This window comes from Puntigrus tetrazona, chromosome 15 (assembly GCF_018831695.1).
Source record: "Puntigrus tetrazona isolate hp1 chromosome 15, ASM1883169v1, whole genome shotgun sequence".
Taxonomy (NCBI): domain Eukaryota; kingdom Metazoa; phylum Chordata; class Actinopteri; order Cypriniformes; family Cyprinidae; genus Puntigrus; species Puntigrus tetrazona.
This window is the reverse complement of record NC_056713.1, coordinates 17341974-17357714: the sequence shown is the minus strand read 5'-3', so window position 1 is coordinate 17357714 and position 15741 is coordinate 17341974. Positions and strand designations below refer to the sequence as shown.

Here is a 15741-nt window from a genome sequence, read left to right as displayed (position 1 = left end):
CAGCAAGGCTAGTGTAGTCAGCATACTGTGATGAAAAAGACATATATGGGGCTACCTGCCATATAAGTAAATAGAGCAAAAAATATTAATCAGAAATATTATATTAATTCAAGGTCTCACAATAGCTGCTTAATGGACTATTAGTTGTGGCATTGTGTTAGCACAGTACCAAACCTCTATTGGATGGTGCAATTAAATAATATGAATATTGTTACATTATAAATTAATAATGCATGGTTCTGCACTAAACGTGGACAAGTTTGGGAAAGCCAGAGCCCTGCAAAAGCCACAGATTAAGCCTCTAGTGATTCAGCTATTAATATAGGTTAGCTCATTTAAAAATAAGTTTGGAGCATTTTTTTGTTCGTTATATATTAGCTTTTTACAGTAATGACCAAGCAGCCAGAGGTAGACAGTGAGCTGATCATGGCCTGCATTTGATTATTTAAGCCTTCTCAAATCATCACGACTTGGCTAAAATAAAATCTATAAAAATAAAACAGTTCAAGTATATAGATAGATGTGTGCTATATCTAAGTTTGTGTGGAGAGAAAAAGCTAAAGCATGCATTGCCGGGCATTGAAGATCACTTGCATTTTTTTCAGTGGCTAAGCTATCATTTTTGCTCATAGATGTAAAACCTATATTTGTGTGCACTCACAATATCAACAAAACATGCTTTTTTAAAATAAAGAAAACACACATGATGCTCTTTCTGCTGTCTCATCTTGAACAGGTGTACTTTACAAAAATTAATATATGCAGCAGAGACCAATCAATCAAGCAATCAATCACTTTTATTTATATAGCGCTTTTAACAATACAGATTATATCAAAGCACTGAACAGTAAATAGGAGAATACAATGATAATGAGATTGAACAATTTTTTTATTAAATGCAGATACAGTGTGCGGTCTCTGTAATCAAATTGCTAAATGCTAGAAAGTAAGTGCCCCAACTAAGCAAGCCAGAGGCGACAGTGGCAAGGAACCAAACCCCATCCATACAGAATAAAAGAAAAGAAATCTTGGCAGAAACCAGGCTCAGTTGGGGCCAGTTCTCCTCTGGCTGGATGGTCAGCACTTAATTTCCAGTTCAATTTTAAATGCAGCTTTGTCAGTTTGTGTAAAGGCTGAGAAACAGAATGAGAAAGAAACAGACTAATATTAGCGTAAATGCCTTTTTTTACGATGTAATGAGTACATGGTGTTTTATGAGGAGTTCCCAGTTCCGACTGATCTAATTAGTGCAGCATAACAATACTTTAACGGTTTGAATAATAGAAGCATATTAGTGTTATGTGTAGATGTGTCTTTAATCTAGATTTAAACTTACAGAGTGATTGTTCCAGAGTTTGGGTTTGAGTTTCCTAGATAGGAAAAAGATCTTCCAGCCTGAAATCGATTTTGATATTCTAGGTATTATTTTGGAGTGGATGCCTGAGCACACCACTGACAAAGAGCCTGAGCCTGCTGCGACCAACGGGCCATTGCATGAGGGAGTGAGCTTCAAGTGATGTCATTTTACTGAAGCAAAGAATCCCCTTTTCTCAACCATTGTTGTAAATACGACAGACATAAAATTGAGGAACTGTATGTATTAAATTTATTTGTGTTAAAAATGTTATATTGTTCTAATTACATCCCAGAACGAGATGAACGAACATTTTGTTAGGCACAAAAATAATATGTATTTTAGAACAGAACAAATATAGTTTAATTTAAATTATAGAGGGATAAATAATATAATAATAAATAATAATAATAATAATAAAATAAATAAAAATAAAAATCACTTATTTTAGGTTTATGGAAAAAAATTAGCATCAGTCTATTGTTACTGGATTATTATTGACCATAAAGAAGTGCCTTGAAACAAAACAAAAATCCGAAAGTATTAAATCACTGTCTGTTACATCATTGTCTGAAAGCTCTCAAGAGATGAATCAGAAGATATATTTAAGATATAGACAGACATCCGATAACATTTGCAGCATTACAGAATAAAGAGGACGACCGCTGATCTGAGTTTAAATAATTTAAAGCAGTTCAAAAGTCAGTTCAAACAGTCAAGTCACTCTAAAGTTGTGTTTGCAGGTATGTATTTCAAATATTATGCAACAAATGTACACAATGTTATATATTTTACATGTGAAAATAGTTGGTAAATGCGTTATATGATAATTTTGTAAATTTCTAAGATTTTGCTTATGTCTTTGTGGTAATTTCTATTTTCAGCTTGCTGCCATGAGTTCTTTAAATGCAAGTTTTTCCCGTAATATCTCATTTGTTCGTCCTGAATACTTTTTCATCATTGGATTTTCAGGTGAACCTTACAGCAATTACTACTATATTTTTTTATTTTTTACATATTTTCTTACTATGATTGGGAACTCTATAGTTCTTCTTATTATAGCTTTTGAAAGAAGTCTGCACAGTCCAAAATACATTGGTGTGTTTAACTTGGCCTTGGCTGATATTGGTGAAACTAATGCACTGATTCCTAACATGATGAAGACTTTTCTGTTTGACTCACAGTACATCTCCTACAATGCTTGTTTAGCTAACATGTTTTTTGTGTTTCTCTTCAGTTCTATGCAGAGTTTCACTCTTGTTGTTCTGGCATATGATCGTTTCATTGCAATTTGTTTGCCCTTAAGATATCATACAATTGTGAACAATACAAGTATGGTTTTAGTTTTTTCAGCAATATGGGCATTTAATACTACTATTGTGGCCTTGATGGTGTCTTTTATCACCCGACTTTCTTTCTGTGAATCTAATAGGATACAGAGTTATTTTTGTGATCATGGACCAGTGTATAGGTTGGCATGTAATGACATTAGCATTAATAAGATTATGGCATTTCTTATCACATCTCTATACCTTATAGCTCCCTTACTGCTTATAATGCTGTCATACATGGGCATTCTCCTTGCTTTAATCAGAATTACAACTTGGGAGGGACGATTAAAAGCTCTGAAGACTTGTGTTTCCCACTTGTTGTTAGTAGGAACATTTTTTCTACCCCTATTCTGCACATATCTTTTGCAGCTCTTGCTTTCTCTCACACCCAATGCCAGAGTAATCAGCACATCTCTGGCTTATGCTATTCCACCAACGCTAAATCCCATAATTTATGTTTTAAACACAGCAGAAATCAAAGACATATTTCGAAAAGTGCTTAAAAACAGATCTGTGCCAACTGTGAGTATTTCAAAATGACTGAAATATCTTTTGTTTTTTTAAATTGACCAAATAAAAACTGCATGCTCAGGCCTTTCACTTACAACACAAAATAACCGTGTTAATGGACTCACTATTTTATAATTCCTGCTCATTTCAAATGTCTCTATTGTAATGATTGCATTTTCAATTACTGATCCCATGATGAAGTAATTTTTGAGCACCCACAGCTTTCACTGTCATCTTTTAATATATTTTGTTGGAATGTTTATTTTCTTTAATAACACCCCTGATGTCTGATTCAAATAATATTTATTTATCCCTGTTTGAATTTGTGAAGCAGGGTTTCATTTTTCATATAGCATGTTGGTCTGAGATTTACTGAAGTGTTTTTTGTTTTTACACTTAGTAATAAAAAAATAATGAAAAATCACAGTAATCACAAGTAATGGTATTCTACTAGCCATTAGTTTAGTGAGTAATAAAACCTGAGTGAAAAGAAAATAAAAACATAAAATCACATAAAAATCAAAAAAGACAGGAAACGTCTCCAGGTTACATATGTAACCATGGTTCCTCGAAGGAACGAGACGCTGCATGCCTCCAGCGAGACCATGCTCTGAATGGTATGTGCAATCAGTCCAAAGGATGGACGAGACAACATGGGCGGATATCGTCAGTGGCCATGAAACAAATAAACCCGTGGATTGCAGCCAGCTTCAGCTTCTGTCATGAAGCACGCACTGGCAGGGATGTCGGAAGTGTGGTTATGAGACGCAGTGTCTTGTTCCTTCGAGGAACCATGGTTACATACATAACCTGGAGACATTCCTCTTCAGGAACGAGATGCCCACACCCCCAAACTTGCAAATCTCTGTCTAGTGTGTGTGTGTGTGTGTCGGTGTGTGTGTGTGTGTGTGTGTACCAGCACAGCTACGGTGAAAGAAAGAAGAGCTCAAAGTGGCTTGCTAGTCCAATCCATACAAACAGACAAACTTATGGGGGTAGACCATCCAGCAGCGTCACAGACCTCGGCCATCGAGAACCCACATAAGAGGGCATACTAGCCCAGATGTGTCGTGAGTCTGTTCTGGCCAAACAGGTCTCTAAGCGACCCAGGACCTCGAGGACCGCCAGGTAGCGCTAGTCGTTGACGAGGGTAACAAACCACTGTGTAGCCCTCGAGGGAGCGTTCCCCCTGCTCCAGCAGGAGGATGAGAAAATTGAGATCATACATTGGGATAAGAAAAAAAACTAAAGGGGAAAACACGCCGCTATTAACTGTTTTTAAGGTTCGGCAGATATACTAGAACCACACATATTAAAGATGAGACCGGATCATTTAACAACAGGACAAACAGGAACTTATATAGCCTAAAGACAATGAGATAATTAACTGAAAGTAGGGCACACAGAGCACATGGGACAAGAAAACAAAGACAAAAGAGTCCAACTACATTACGACTTTTCATAAAGTGCATACAAATTATTATGAGATCTCATACAAGGATTACATCATGTTTTCTGAAACCCCTCAAGAGATGAAACAGAATATATATTTGCATTCAGTGGCAATGATCTTTGAAGCATGAGAGAATAAAGATAAGCACTGGATTTTAAATGCTGTAATTGAAAGCAGGGCATAAGTGGGCACGACTTGCTCTACAACTCTAAAGTTTTATGTTTATTTGTACAGGTCTGTATTTTTAATGTCATCTAGCAATGCATATAACTGTAAATCTTCTTGCAGTTAAAATTTGGTGTAAATGTGGAATAACAGTTTTGAGTATTCTCTGCATTTTTGTAATGTCTTTTTGATATTGTATTTTTATTTTCAGCCTGTGAAAAGCAACAAATGCAAAGGCTGCCATGAATTCTGTAAATGCAAGTATGTCTCAGAATATCTCCTTTGTCCGTCCTCAATATTTTTTCATCATTGGACTTTCAGGTATACCATACAGCAGTTATTTCTATATTTTCTTATTTCTTATTTATTTTATTACTATGATTGGGAACTCTATAGTCCTTCTCATTATAACTCTTGAAAGAAGTCTGCACAGTCCAAAGTACATTGGTGTGTTTAACTTGGCCTTGGCTGATATTGGTGAAACTAATGCACTGATTCCTAACATGATGAAGACTTTTCTGTTTGACTCACAATACATCTCCTACAATTCTTGTTTATCTAACATGTTTTTTGTGTTCTTCTTTAGTAGTTTACAAAGTATCACTCTTGTTGTTCTGGCATATGATCGATTCATTGCCATTTGTTTGCCGTTAAGATATCACGCAATAGTGAACAATACTAGTATGATTTTAGCTTTCCCTGCAATATGGGCATTTAATTCTTCTTTGGTGGCCTTAATGGTTTCTTTGATCACTCGAATTTCATTCTGTGAATCCACTGTGATACAGAGTTATTTTTGTGATCATGGACCAGTGTATAGGTTGGCATGTAATGACTATAACATTAATAAGTCTGTGGGATTTGTCATAACATCTTCATTCCTTATTGCACCAATGATCATTATATTCCTGTCATATCTGGGCATTTTTCATGCTTTAAGCAAAATTACAACTTGGGAAAGACGTTTAAAAGCTCTGAAGACTTGTGTTTCTCATCTGTTATTAGTAGGGATATATTTTCTTCCTATATGCTTCACATACCTCGCTCAGCTCTTGCTTTCTCTCACACCCAATGCAAGAGTCATCAGCACATCTCTGGCATATGTTGTTCCACCAATGCTAAATCCTATTATTTATGTTTTAAACACAACTGAAATAAAAAACATTTTGCGAAAAATGCTTAGCAGCAGATCAGCACCGATTAGAGAGAACATTTCAAAATGACTATGATTATCATTTTGCTTCTTCATTTTTAAAATATATCTTAGATAAAGTACAATCATCACCACTGGGACTGAATGTGTCAGCTGATGAACAGCAGTGATACTTGTATATGAATACAAATGATGTCCAAAATAAATGTAAAGCTTGTGTTCTTGCTCACCCCATGCAAAACAAAACAACCAAAAAGAATATTTAATAAAGCAATTTGTGAATTAAAAATAACTGTTTACTTATTTCATGATACTAAATGTCAATATTTTACTTTAGTGGGTAAACTTTTAGAAAAATAAAAAAATTATGTTGTTTTAATATTTTCAGATTTGAACTTGTAAATCAAGGTGTTCATTTTTACATAAGTTTTGTTTTAGTTACCACTAAATGGATTGTTGGTGTCTGAAAGGAATTACATAGTAAATTTAACCACAATTATTTATTGAATTCTTTAATATATTAATTAATTTAATGCAAGTGACAAGGGAAATGTACCTAAATATATAGAATGAAAACAGGAAGTGAGGAAATAAAGATTACTTCCAAAGTCATTTAAATTACATTTGAGGAAAAAAAGGTCACAATGGGTTTCATCTCACACTCTCATGTGCATAAATTCTATACACTCAATAGTTTCTCTGTATGCCGATAATAAATGTGCAGTATACAATATATCTGTTTATAATACATAGATACTGTATTTAGCTTGTTTGTCCACAGTTGTAAAGTAAAAACATTACTTTCCTTTTCTTCATAAAGAAAAACAGAAGCACAATCTAAGCATGTACTGGAAACACAGATGTATGGAATCATATTAGCAATATTCATTTTGATATTGAATACGCAATATGTGCAAATGGCCATATATTTTTGTATTTAAATGTAAATAAAATATTAGATTTAAAATAAAAATGGAAATATAATTATGTTTATTTAATTTCCATTTGTCATTTCCTACACTAGTTTTAATATGCAAACAAAATACATATTACAGCACTTTATGAGTTGAAAAATGAAAATGAAAATGTATTACTCAAACTGATTATATATGTTTAACATGTCCAAGCAAAAAATACTATCTGCTACTGTAGCAAAAGTGAATTTCAAAAGCCAAAGGTATAGAAAAAAGGGAAAAAAGTCTTTTATTTGTTTTCTAAATGCGTTGACACACAGTAGGTGTTTAAGTCATGTCATATAGTGAGAATATTTCTTCGGTCCTCCGACATTGTCTCGAGCACCTCCCCCCCCTGAACTCTTCACATACTTCATACTTCACAAATCCAGCGTTTAATTGATTCTGATAAGCACTCGTCTCTCAGTTTTAAATATGATGCTTTTTTTTGAGAGGGAATTTGGCAGATTTTGTTCCCTTTCAGTCAGTCACTCCGAGTCACATCTGATATAACAGATGAACTGGAATTTCACTTCAAGAGGCCAATCTACTTTGAGTGTATTAAAAGGAGCCAATGAACACTGGCATGCGCTGATCGCATCCAGTTGCAGCTGATCACAGCATGAGTATAAATGAGCAGTGGGTGCAGAGTATATTTGACTTTTCACTTCGGAGTCAAGCGTGACACGTTCTGCTCCTTCCTACTTCAAGAGTGACTTGTTGTGTGCAAGCGGCCATGTCCTGTTTTGCCTCCACACTAAAAGAGCATCTAAAAGTGTTAGCTTAAGAGTGAATGTCTTTTTAAAGACGCATCTACAAGATTCCCTTCCACTCGTGCATTTCTCGATCCGGCCGGGTGATTGCTGCCTCACGTGTCTGGGCCTAAAGCATGCTAAGGTGGCTTTCATGGATGGCTCATGTGAGTATCGGAGTATCTGTTTCTCTGCAGAGGCAAGGTGAGCACTGCTTCTGGTGGAGGAAGGACTGGTCTTATGATGACGTGAGTGACTCTCCACTGAGGGCTCCTCCTTCCACCGGGACTCCGCATCCAGTGGAGCTGCCAAGGGAATAGCCTGAATTCCCTGGTGGGATACCAGCTGTATCCTTTGGAGCTCCCAGTGACCGGATGTCAGCCACTGCATCAGAGGGTGAGTCAGAAGGTTCTGGGGATGAAGATCTGGCTGGTGCGGTGTCCACAGGGCACTCCATCATTCCAGATATGGATCCAGAATTGGTGGCTATGATTGAACTGGGCCGCCAATAGAATCGGGCTTGACTGGAAACCTCCACCTCATCTCAAGCCCTTAAGGCTGGACGATAGGTACTTAGGGGTGGCTCGCGCTAGTTCTCAGGGCCCCACTCCGGTACCTTTCTTCCCGGAATTATGATTTTGAACATGGACGGCACCTTTCACTGCCAGAAACCGTCCCCGTGGTTCTTCCTCCCTCACCACCTTTGACTGTGGCATAGCCAGGGTATATATGGGAATCCCCCCAGTAAAGTGGTCGGTATCGATGCAACTGTTTCCCATTGGCAGGAAGATCCTGTGTCAACAGGCTGGTACTAAAGGACTTGTATGAGGGTGGTCATGAGAAGCAGGTACTGCTGATGGCGCCTTACTGGCCCACCCGGAGCTCACACTCCTCAAGACAGCCCCGTTCTTGGCCAATTCCTCTAAGGAAGGATCTTCTGACTTAGAGATGAGGCATCATTTGGCACGCACGTCCAGACCTCCGGAAACTCCATGCTTTGAAGTGGAGCCTGTTCGTGGGGGTGGTGTTCTCCTCATGGAGAAGACCCTGAAATTGTCCAATCAGGGTTGTGCTGACTTTCTTGCAGCAAGGTCTGGAGCGAAGGCTGTCTCCTGTGGTCACTGTAAATCATGGCCCCATAGATGGGAGGTCTGTGGGTAAGCATGACCTGATCATCAGTTTCTTGAGGGGGCCAGGAGGTTGAAACCCCCATGGCCCTCCACTATACTGTCTTGAGACCTGTCTGTTGTGCTGAGAGCGCTACAGCAGGCCCCATTTGAGCCTTTGCCAGCAGTCAAGCTTAAGTTTTTGTCAATGGAGACTCTGCTCCTGCTTGCATTGACCTCCAACAAGAAGGTACGGGACCTGCAGGCTTATTTGGAGGAATCGTGCCTAGAATCGAGTTTGGGCTGGCAGATTCCCAGGTAACACTGAAACGCTGAGGCCGCTACCCGGCTATGTGCCCAAGGTTCCAGAGATCAGGTGGGGACCCTTCAAGCTTTTTCCCTGGAGGGGGCAGACCCAGCCCTAGCTTTGCTCTGTCCTGTCCTAGCACTAAGATGCTACATTAACCGGACACAAAGCTTCAGAACCTTGGACCAGCTCTTTTGTCACGGAAACTGGCAGAAGGGGAATGCCATCTCTAAGCAGAGGATAGTACACTGGATAGTGGACTCCATCAGCCTGGCCTATCAAGCACAGGGTGTGCCCTGCCCCCTCAGGTTACAAGCGTACTCAACAAGAAGTGTGGCATCATCCTGTGAGTTGGCTTGTGGCACCTCTCTGGCAGATATCTGTAGAGCTGCTGGCTGGGTGACCCCTAATACGTTCGCTAGGTCTTCATGTGGAACCGGTATCCTCCTGAGTTCTCACTTCAAATGGGTAGAGGCACTGAGAGGCCTGGTTTGGCTTGTTAACTGCTCCTGAATGTCCATACAGTAAACCCTGTCTGGCACGATCTGGCGCCAGGCCCTCACTCGATACATTCCAAGATCTCCTACGGAAAGCGTCCCCCAGTGTTCTGGTCTTACTGAATGGGTAGTACTAACAATAGTAGATGGCTTCTTGTGGTGGAGCCCCAGCCTACACCAAACTGATAGTTTAGGAGGCTCCCACAGGACAGCCTCCATAGCGTTTTTGGTAGGGATCCCAATTCGTCCATCATATCCGATGTGATTGACTGAAAGGGAATGTCTTTGCATATGCAACTCTCATTCCCTAAAGGCGGTAACAGAAACGCCACATCACGTTGCGCGCGTGCCTCCGCTGAGTGGCCGGGTCACTGGCTTGGCTTCTCAGCGAAAACTTGAATATGCACTGCACCTGCTGCTCATTTATTAGCTGGACTAGCTGGATGCGATCAGTGCATGCCAATGTTCATTGGCTCGTTTTAATACACTTGAAGTAGATTTGGTATATCTGGCATGACATCTCCGTTCCTTTCTTCAGGGAATGAGGGTTACATACATAACTGAGACTTTTACAGGCGAAACAAAGGCCGTGTCACACACGACTCCTAGAAATCCTGTATAATTTAACCAATCTGATGAAAGCTTTGAAACTCATGTAGTGTGTCCAGATAAGTGTGTTATATATGCATCAGACTTTAAGCCAACATTCTATGGGCTTGACGTCTGAGGATAAGATCATGTCGATAATAGATTAAATGATCTAATTAAGTGATAAAAGCAGCTGCAAAATACACACATGCATCTTTCCAAAAATAAAACATGCAAAACTTTGATCCAAACTAGTGACAATTTACTACAACATATCATCGCCTAGAATTATAATTTGACATCTGACATTTTTGTCAAAATGTTATTCACATATTCTTATTCTGTGACATTTTATTTACATTATGTGATGTTTCTTTTGTAAACTGTGTACATTGTTGGCCTTTTTTTAGAAAACAAAAAGGATTCTATCAAAGTCTATGGAATGCAAAAATTATTGAGCTTCTATTTAAAGCTCATAACTGCTCAGAATGCAGATAAAAGACGACGATAAGTATTACATCACTTTGTTGTCTGAAAGCCCTCAAGAATTGAATGAGAAGATATATTTGGATGCAGTGACACAGATAGACAGATCTCTGCAGCATGAGAGCATGCAGGTATGTTACTCAAATAATATGCAAAGTTACATGAAGGTATGTTTTCAGAATTTAAAACGAAATGAAATGAAAATTATGTACATTTCCTAGATTTTGCTTATGTTTTTGTGGTAATTTCTTTTGACAGATTTTTCAAAACCTCAAAGCTGCAATGAGTTCCTTAAATGCAAGTGTTTACCAGAATATCTCTATTGTTCGTCCTGAATATTTTTTCATCATTGGACTTTCAGGTATACCTTACAGCAGTAATTACTATATATTCTTATTTATTACATATTTTATTACTATAATTGGGAACTCTGTAGTGCTTCTCATTATTGCTCTTGAAAGAAGTCTGCACAGTCCAAAGTACATTGGTGTGTTTAACTTGGCCTTGGCTGATATTGGTGAAACTAATGCACTGATTCCTAACATGATGAAGACTTTTCTGTTTGGCCTGCGCAATACATTTCTTACAATGCTTGTTTAGTGAATATGTTTTTTGTGTTTCTTTTCAGTTCTATACAAAGTGTCACTCTTGTTGTTCTGGCATATGATCGTTTCATTGCTATTTGTTTGCCGCTAAGATATCATGCAATAGTGAACAATACAAGTATGGTTTTAGTTTTCAGCAGTTTGGGCATTTAATTCTTCTGTTGTGGCTTTGATGGTATCTTTGATCACCCGACTTTCTTTCTGTGACTCTAATATGATACAGAGTTATTTTTGTGACCATGGACCAGTGTATAGGTTGGCATGTAATGATAATACCATTAATAAGTTTATGGCATTTCTCATCACAGGTTTATACCTTGTAGCACCATTGGTAATAATAGTCCTGTCGTATTTAGGCATTTTTTTTGCTTTAAGCAAAATTACAACTTGGCAAGGACGTTTAAAAAGCTCTGAAGACATGTGTTTCTCATCTGTTGTTAGTTGGGATATATTTCCTTCCTTTATTCTGTACATACTTTGCGCTTACTTTTACTTTCTTTGCCCCAAATGCAAGGGTCATCAGCACATCTCTGGGCATATGCTATTCCACCGATGCTAAATCCTATCATTTATGTTTTAAACACAGCTGAAATAAAAGTCATAGTTCAAAAATGTTTAATAACAGATCTGCACCAAGTAGGAGAACCCTCCTAAATGACTCTTATGTAATGATTGCTGATTGCTATACATCACAAGTGAAAAATGGACAGGAAAATAAAGAGTTTACTATTTGTGAGCAGTATCACTTGTCTCCACTATTTGTAAGCAGTCATTATTTTGTTGACATTAAACTCATTGTACATGGTCATCTATAAATGTGTTTAATAATAATAAATAATATTTTAGCATGCATTTCTGTTGAAATTGTTAATACCATTCCATTTTTAATGATCTGCTATTGTTGCACTTGTTTCTCTGCATTTGTTGTTTCCTGTTATTTCTTCTTTTGCTTTGTAATAATGAATAAAATAAATAAATAAATGTGTAAAAATAAATATGAATATTTCAGTTTGTGTAACTATTTTTAAAGTTGATCATAAATATATTTTGCCAGGATCAGAATGAATACATTTCAGTTTGTCATGATACTATGATAACGAAGTGGGAAACGGATTGCTGCATATAGTCAAAATAATCCATAGATAAGCTTTGAAGAAAGCAGCCCAAGAATAAAATTGTTCCATCTTGAATGTAATAAACAGGTTTCTAGAGATTCTTTGTTTTAACATACAATACCAAAGGATAAAGCATTCCCCACCACTGTAAACATACACACACAAAAACAGAAATTCTGATACAAATCTGTAGTAATGAGTCCAGCCCTGTTTAAAATCCAGCATAGGCTGGTTAGGTTTTGGAGCATGGCTGCTGGTTTGAGCAAGTTTAAGCTGGTCCTAGTTGGTCATGAGCTGATTTAAGCAGGCCATGTGCTGGTCCTGAGTAACTAGCTTCTGCTGAGCACCAACTAAGTACCAGTTTAAACAAGCTCAAACCAGTTGATATGTCTCCAATCCTAACCAGCATATGCTGAGAGACCTTTACAAAATCCTTTACAAAACTGATGTTTCTGAATGTACACAATTCACAATAAACATGAAACAGTTTTTAATGAAAATGCACAAAAAGCAGGCACGTTTGATTATTAAAATTATTATATCATATATGATGTATATATTATCACTCCTGGAGCCTTTATTTTTGGTGTCATTTTAGGCCTAAAAAAAACATTGATCCCTAACTATAGTGGCCAAAACATTTGCCATGGATAAGCATTACATCATTGCGTTGTCTGGAAGCTCTCAAGAGATTAATTAGAAGATATATTTGGATTCAATGAAACATATATCCAGTGTTCTTTCCAGCATGAAAGAATAAGGATCAGCATTTACAGCTGATTTCATTTAAAGCTCACTAGTATTCAGTCACTGTCCTTGTTTGTTCAGAATCCAACATTCTAACACTATATATATATATATATATATATATATATATATATATATATATATATATGCGTGATTCAAATATTATACAAAATTACATGAAGGTATATTTTCTCTATTTAGAATTTAAAGGGTCAGTTTTGTTAATTTTCATTAATTTGTTTTTTGTGGTGATTTTGAATTTCAGCTTGTGCAAACCACCAAACGCAAAACTGCAATGAGTTCTTTAAATGCAAGCTTTTCCAAGAATATCTCTATTGTTCGTCCTGAATACTTTTTCATCATTGACTGTCAGGTATACCATACAGCAATTATTACTATATATTCTTATTTATAGTTTATTCTATTACTATGATTGGGAACTCTGTAGTGCTTCTCATTATTGCTCTTGAAAGAAATCTGCACAGTCCAAAATACATTGGTGTGTTTAACTTGGCCTTGGCTGATATTGGTGAAACTAATGCACTGATTCCAAACATGATGAAGACTTTATTTGACTCACGATACATCTCCTACAATGCTTGTTTAGCTAACATGTTTTTTGTGTTTCTCTTCAGTTCTATGCAGAGTTTCACTCTTGTTGTTCTTGCATATGACCGCTTCATTGCCATTTGTTTGCCTTTAAGATATCATGCAATTGTGAACAATACAAGTACGGTTTTAGTTTTCTCTGCAGTCTGGGCATTTAATTGCTCTATTGTGGCCTTGATGGTTTCTTTTTATCACCCGACTTTCTTTCTGTGAATCCACTGTGATACAGAGTTATTTTTGTGATCATGGACCAGTGCATAGGTTGGCATGTAATGACAACAGAATTAATGTAATCATTGGGTTTCTTATCTCAGCTTTATACATTGTAGCACCATTAATTACTATAATTATTTCATATATGGAATTTTTCTTGCTTTAACCAAAATTACAACTTTGGCAAGGACGTTTAAAAGCTCTGAAGACCTGTGTTTCTCACTTGTTGTTAGTAGGAATTTATTTCTTGCCCATATGCAGCTCGTACATTGCTGCATTGTTGGTTTCTCTTACACTCAATGCAAGGGTCATCAGCACATCTCTGGCATATGCTATTCCACCGATGCTAAATCCTATCATTTATGTTTTTAAACACGGCTGAAATAAAATACATTATTAAAAAAGCGCTTAAAAACAGATCTGCGCCAATCAGAGAAAACACATCTAAATGACTGAAATTTTTGTTTATATTTAATGATCCATATAAAGACTACATTCTCAGGCCTCACATAGGTCTGTTTGACTTACAGTACAAAAAATAATGCCAGTGAACAATATCACAAATTAACTTTTAAAAGTGCAATGTTTGTATGTATTCCGATATACAAAATTATTGTTAACCTTTATTCAATATTTCAGTTGATTTCTAGTGTTTGTTACTGCTTGTGCAGTTGTTACTATGTTGACCTTGAACACATTTCACTGTCAACTATGAATATTAATTAAGAAACCTGAATAAATAGCCTAATATTTCATAATGTATTTCTTTTTGTAATTTGTATAGGGGTCCATTTTGCATATAAGCGTGTTTGTGGTCTGTGGTTTACATATGTTGCTCTTGTTTGTGTACATTTGTTAATTTCTTGTTTTTAGTAATGAATAAAGAAAATGAACATTAATCTACATGTAAACAAATGTATGCTTCAGTTTATTGTGTCAAACCCTATTCAGAAGCTTAATAATTTAATTTAAAGATAACACTGACAATGTAACATTATTTACACTTAAACACAAACTAGTCTTTAAGTAACACTTAATACAAAAAACACTGAGATCAAAAGCTGAACAGAGTAATTCAAGTCATATAACCTAATGTTTTCCTAATTTTCCAAATGTCAGTTTATTGGTGTAAGTGCACATTTATTTTTTGTTTTGGCCAGCATGAATCTAATTACTTACTTAGGATGGCAAGGATCTGACCATAACTATAACGTTATTTTACATAGTTTAATATAGAAAATATGGAAAATAAAATGATCTGTGATGTTAAATAAATAAAGCAAAGTACATAAAGTATTATGTCTTCATAATACACACAATGAAGTCATGTTATCTTTACAGACTTCAATTATGGTAAGCTATGATTAGTACTGCAGGCGGAGAGTCTTCATCCTTCTTTGAGCACAATAATGGCGCAATAAGAGAAAACAATAACAGTAAGAGAGCAGTACTATCATAGCATGAATGCATGATTACTATATTCTTTAGTGCATGCCAGTGTTGTGATGGCAATATTTATATATATATATATATATATATATATATATATATATATATATATATATATATATATATATATATATATATATACAGTATATATACATATATAATCACAGTAACAGTGCACAATGAAATTACTTGCACAGTAAGGAGAGGATAAGCTCGGATGAACATTATCAAAGGGGTCTATCAATCCCAACTACCAAGAGCCCTGGATCAGAATAAATACACTTCTGTTTGTCATAATACTACTGTGTGTATGTACAAATGATGTATCATCATCAACCCTGAGATTAA

General features: G+C 36.4%; 2 protein-coding genes and 1 pseudogene across 2 annotated transcripts; all 3 read left to right on the top strand.

The window, feature by feature from the left end:
* Positions 1–2235: 2235 nt before the first annotated feature.
* Positions 2236–3225, top strand: LOC122359234 (olfactory receptor 1M1-like). The gene has a single exon (XM_043259541.1). The coding sequence runs from the start codon at positions 2248–2250 to the stop codon at positions 3223–3225; it is 978 nt and encodes a 325-aa protein (XP_043115476.1). The 5' UTR covers positions 2236–2247.
* A 1824-nt stretch (positions 3226–5049) lies between these two features.
* Positions 5050–6036, top strand: LOC122359240 (olfactory receptor 52E8-like). The gene has a single exon (XM_043259546.1). The coding sequence runs from the start codon at positions 5056–5058 to the stop codon at positions 6034–6036; it is 981 nt and encodes a 326-aa protein (XP_043115481.1). The 5' UTR covers positions 5050–5055.
* A 7381-nt stretch (positions 6037–13417) lies between these two features.
* Positions 13418–14396, top strand: LOC122358670 (annotated as a pseudogene).
* Positions 14397–15741: the final 1345 nt, after the last annotated feature.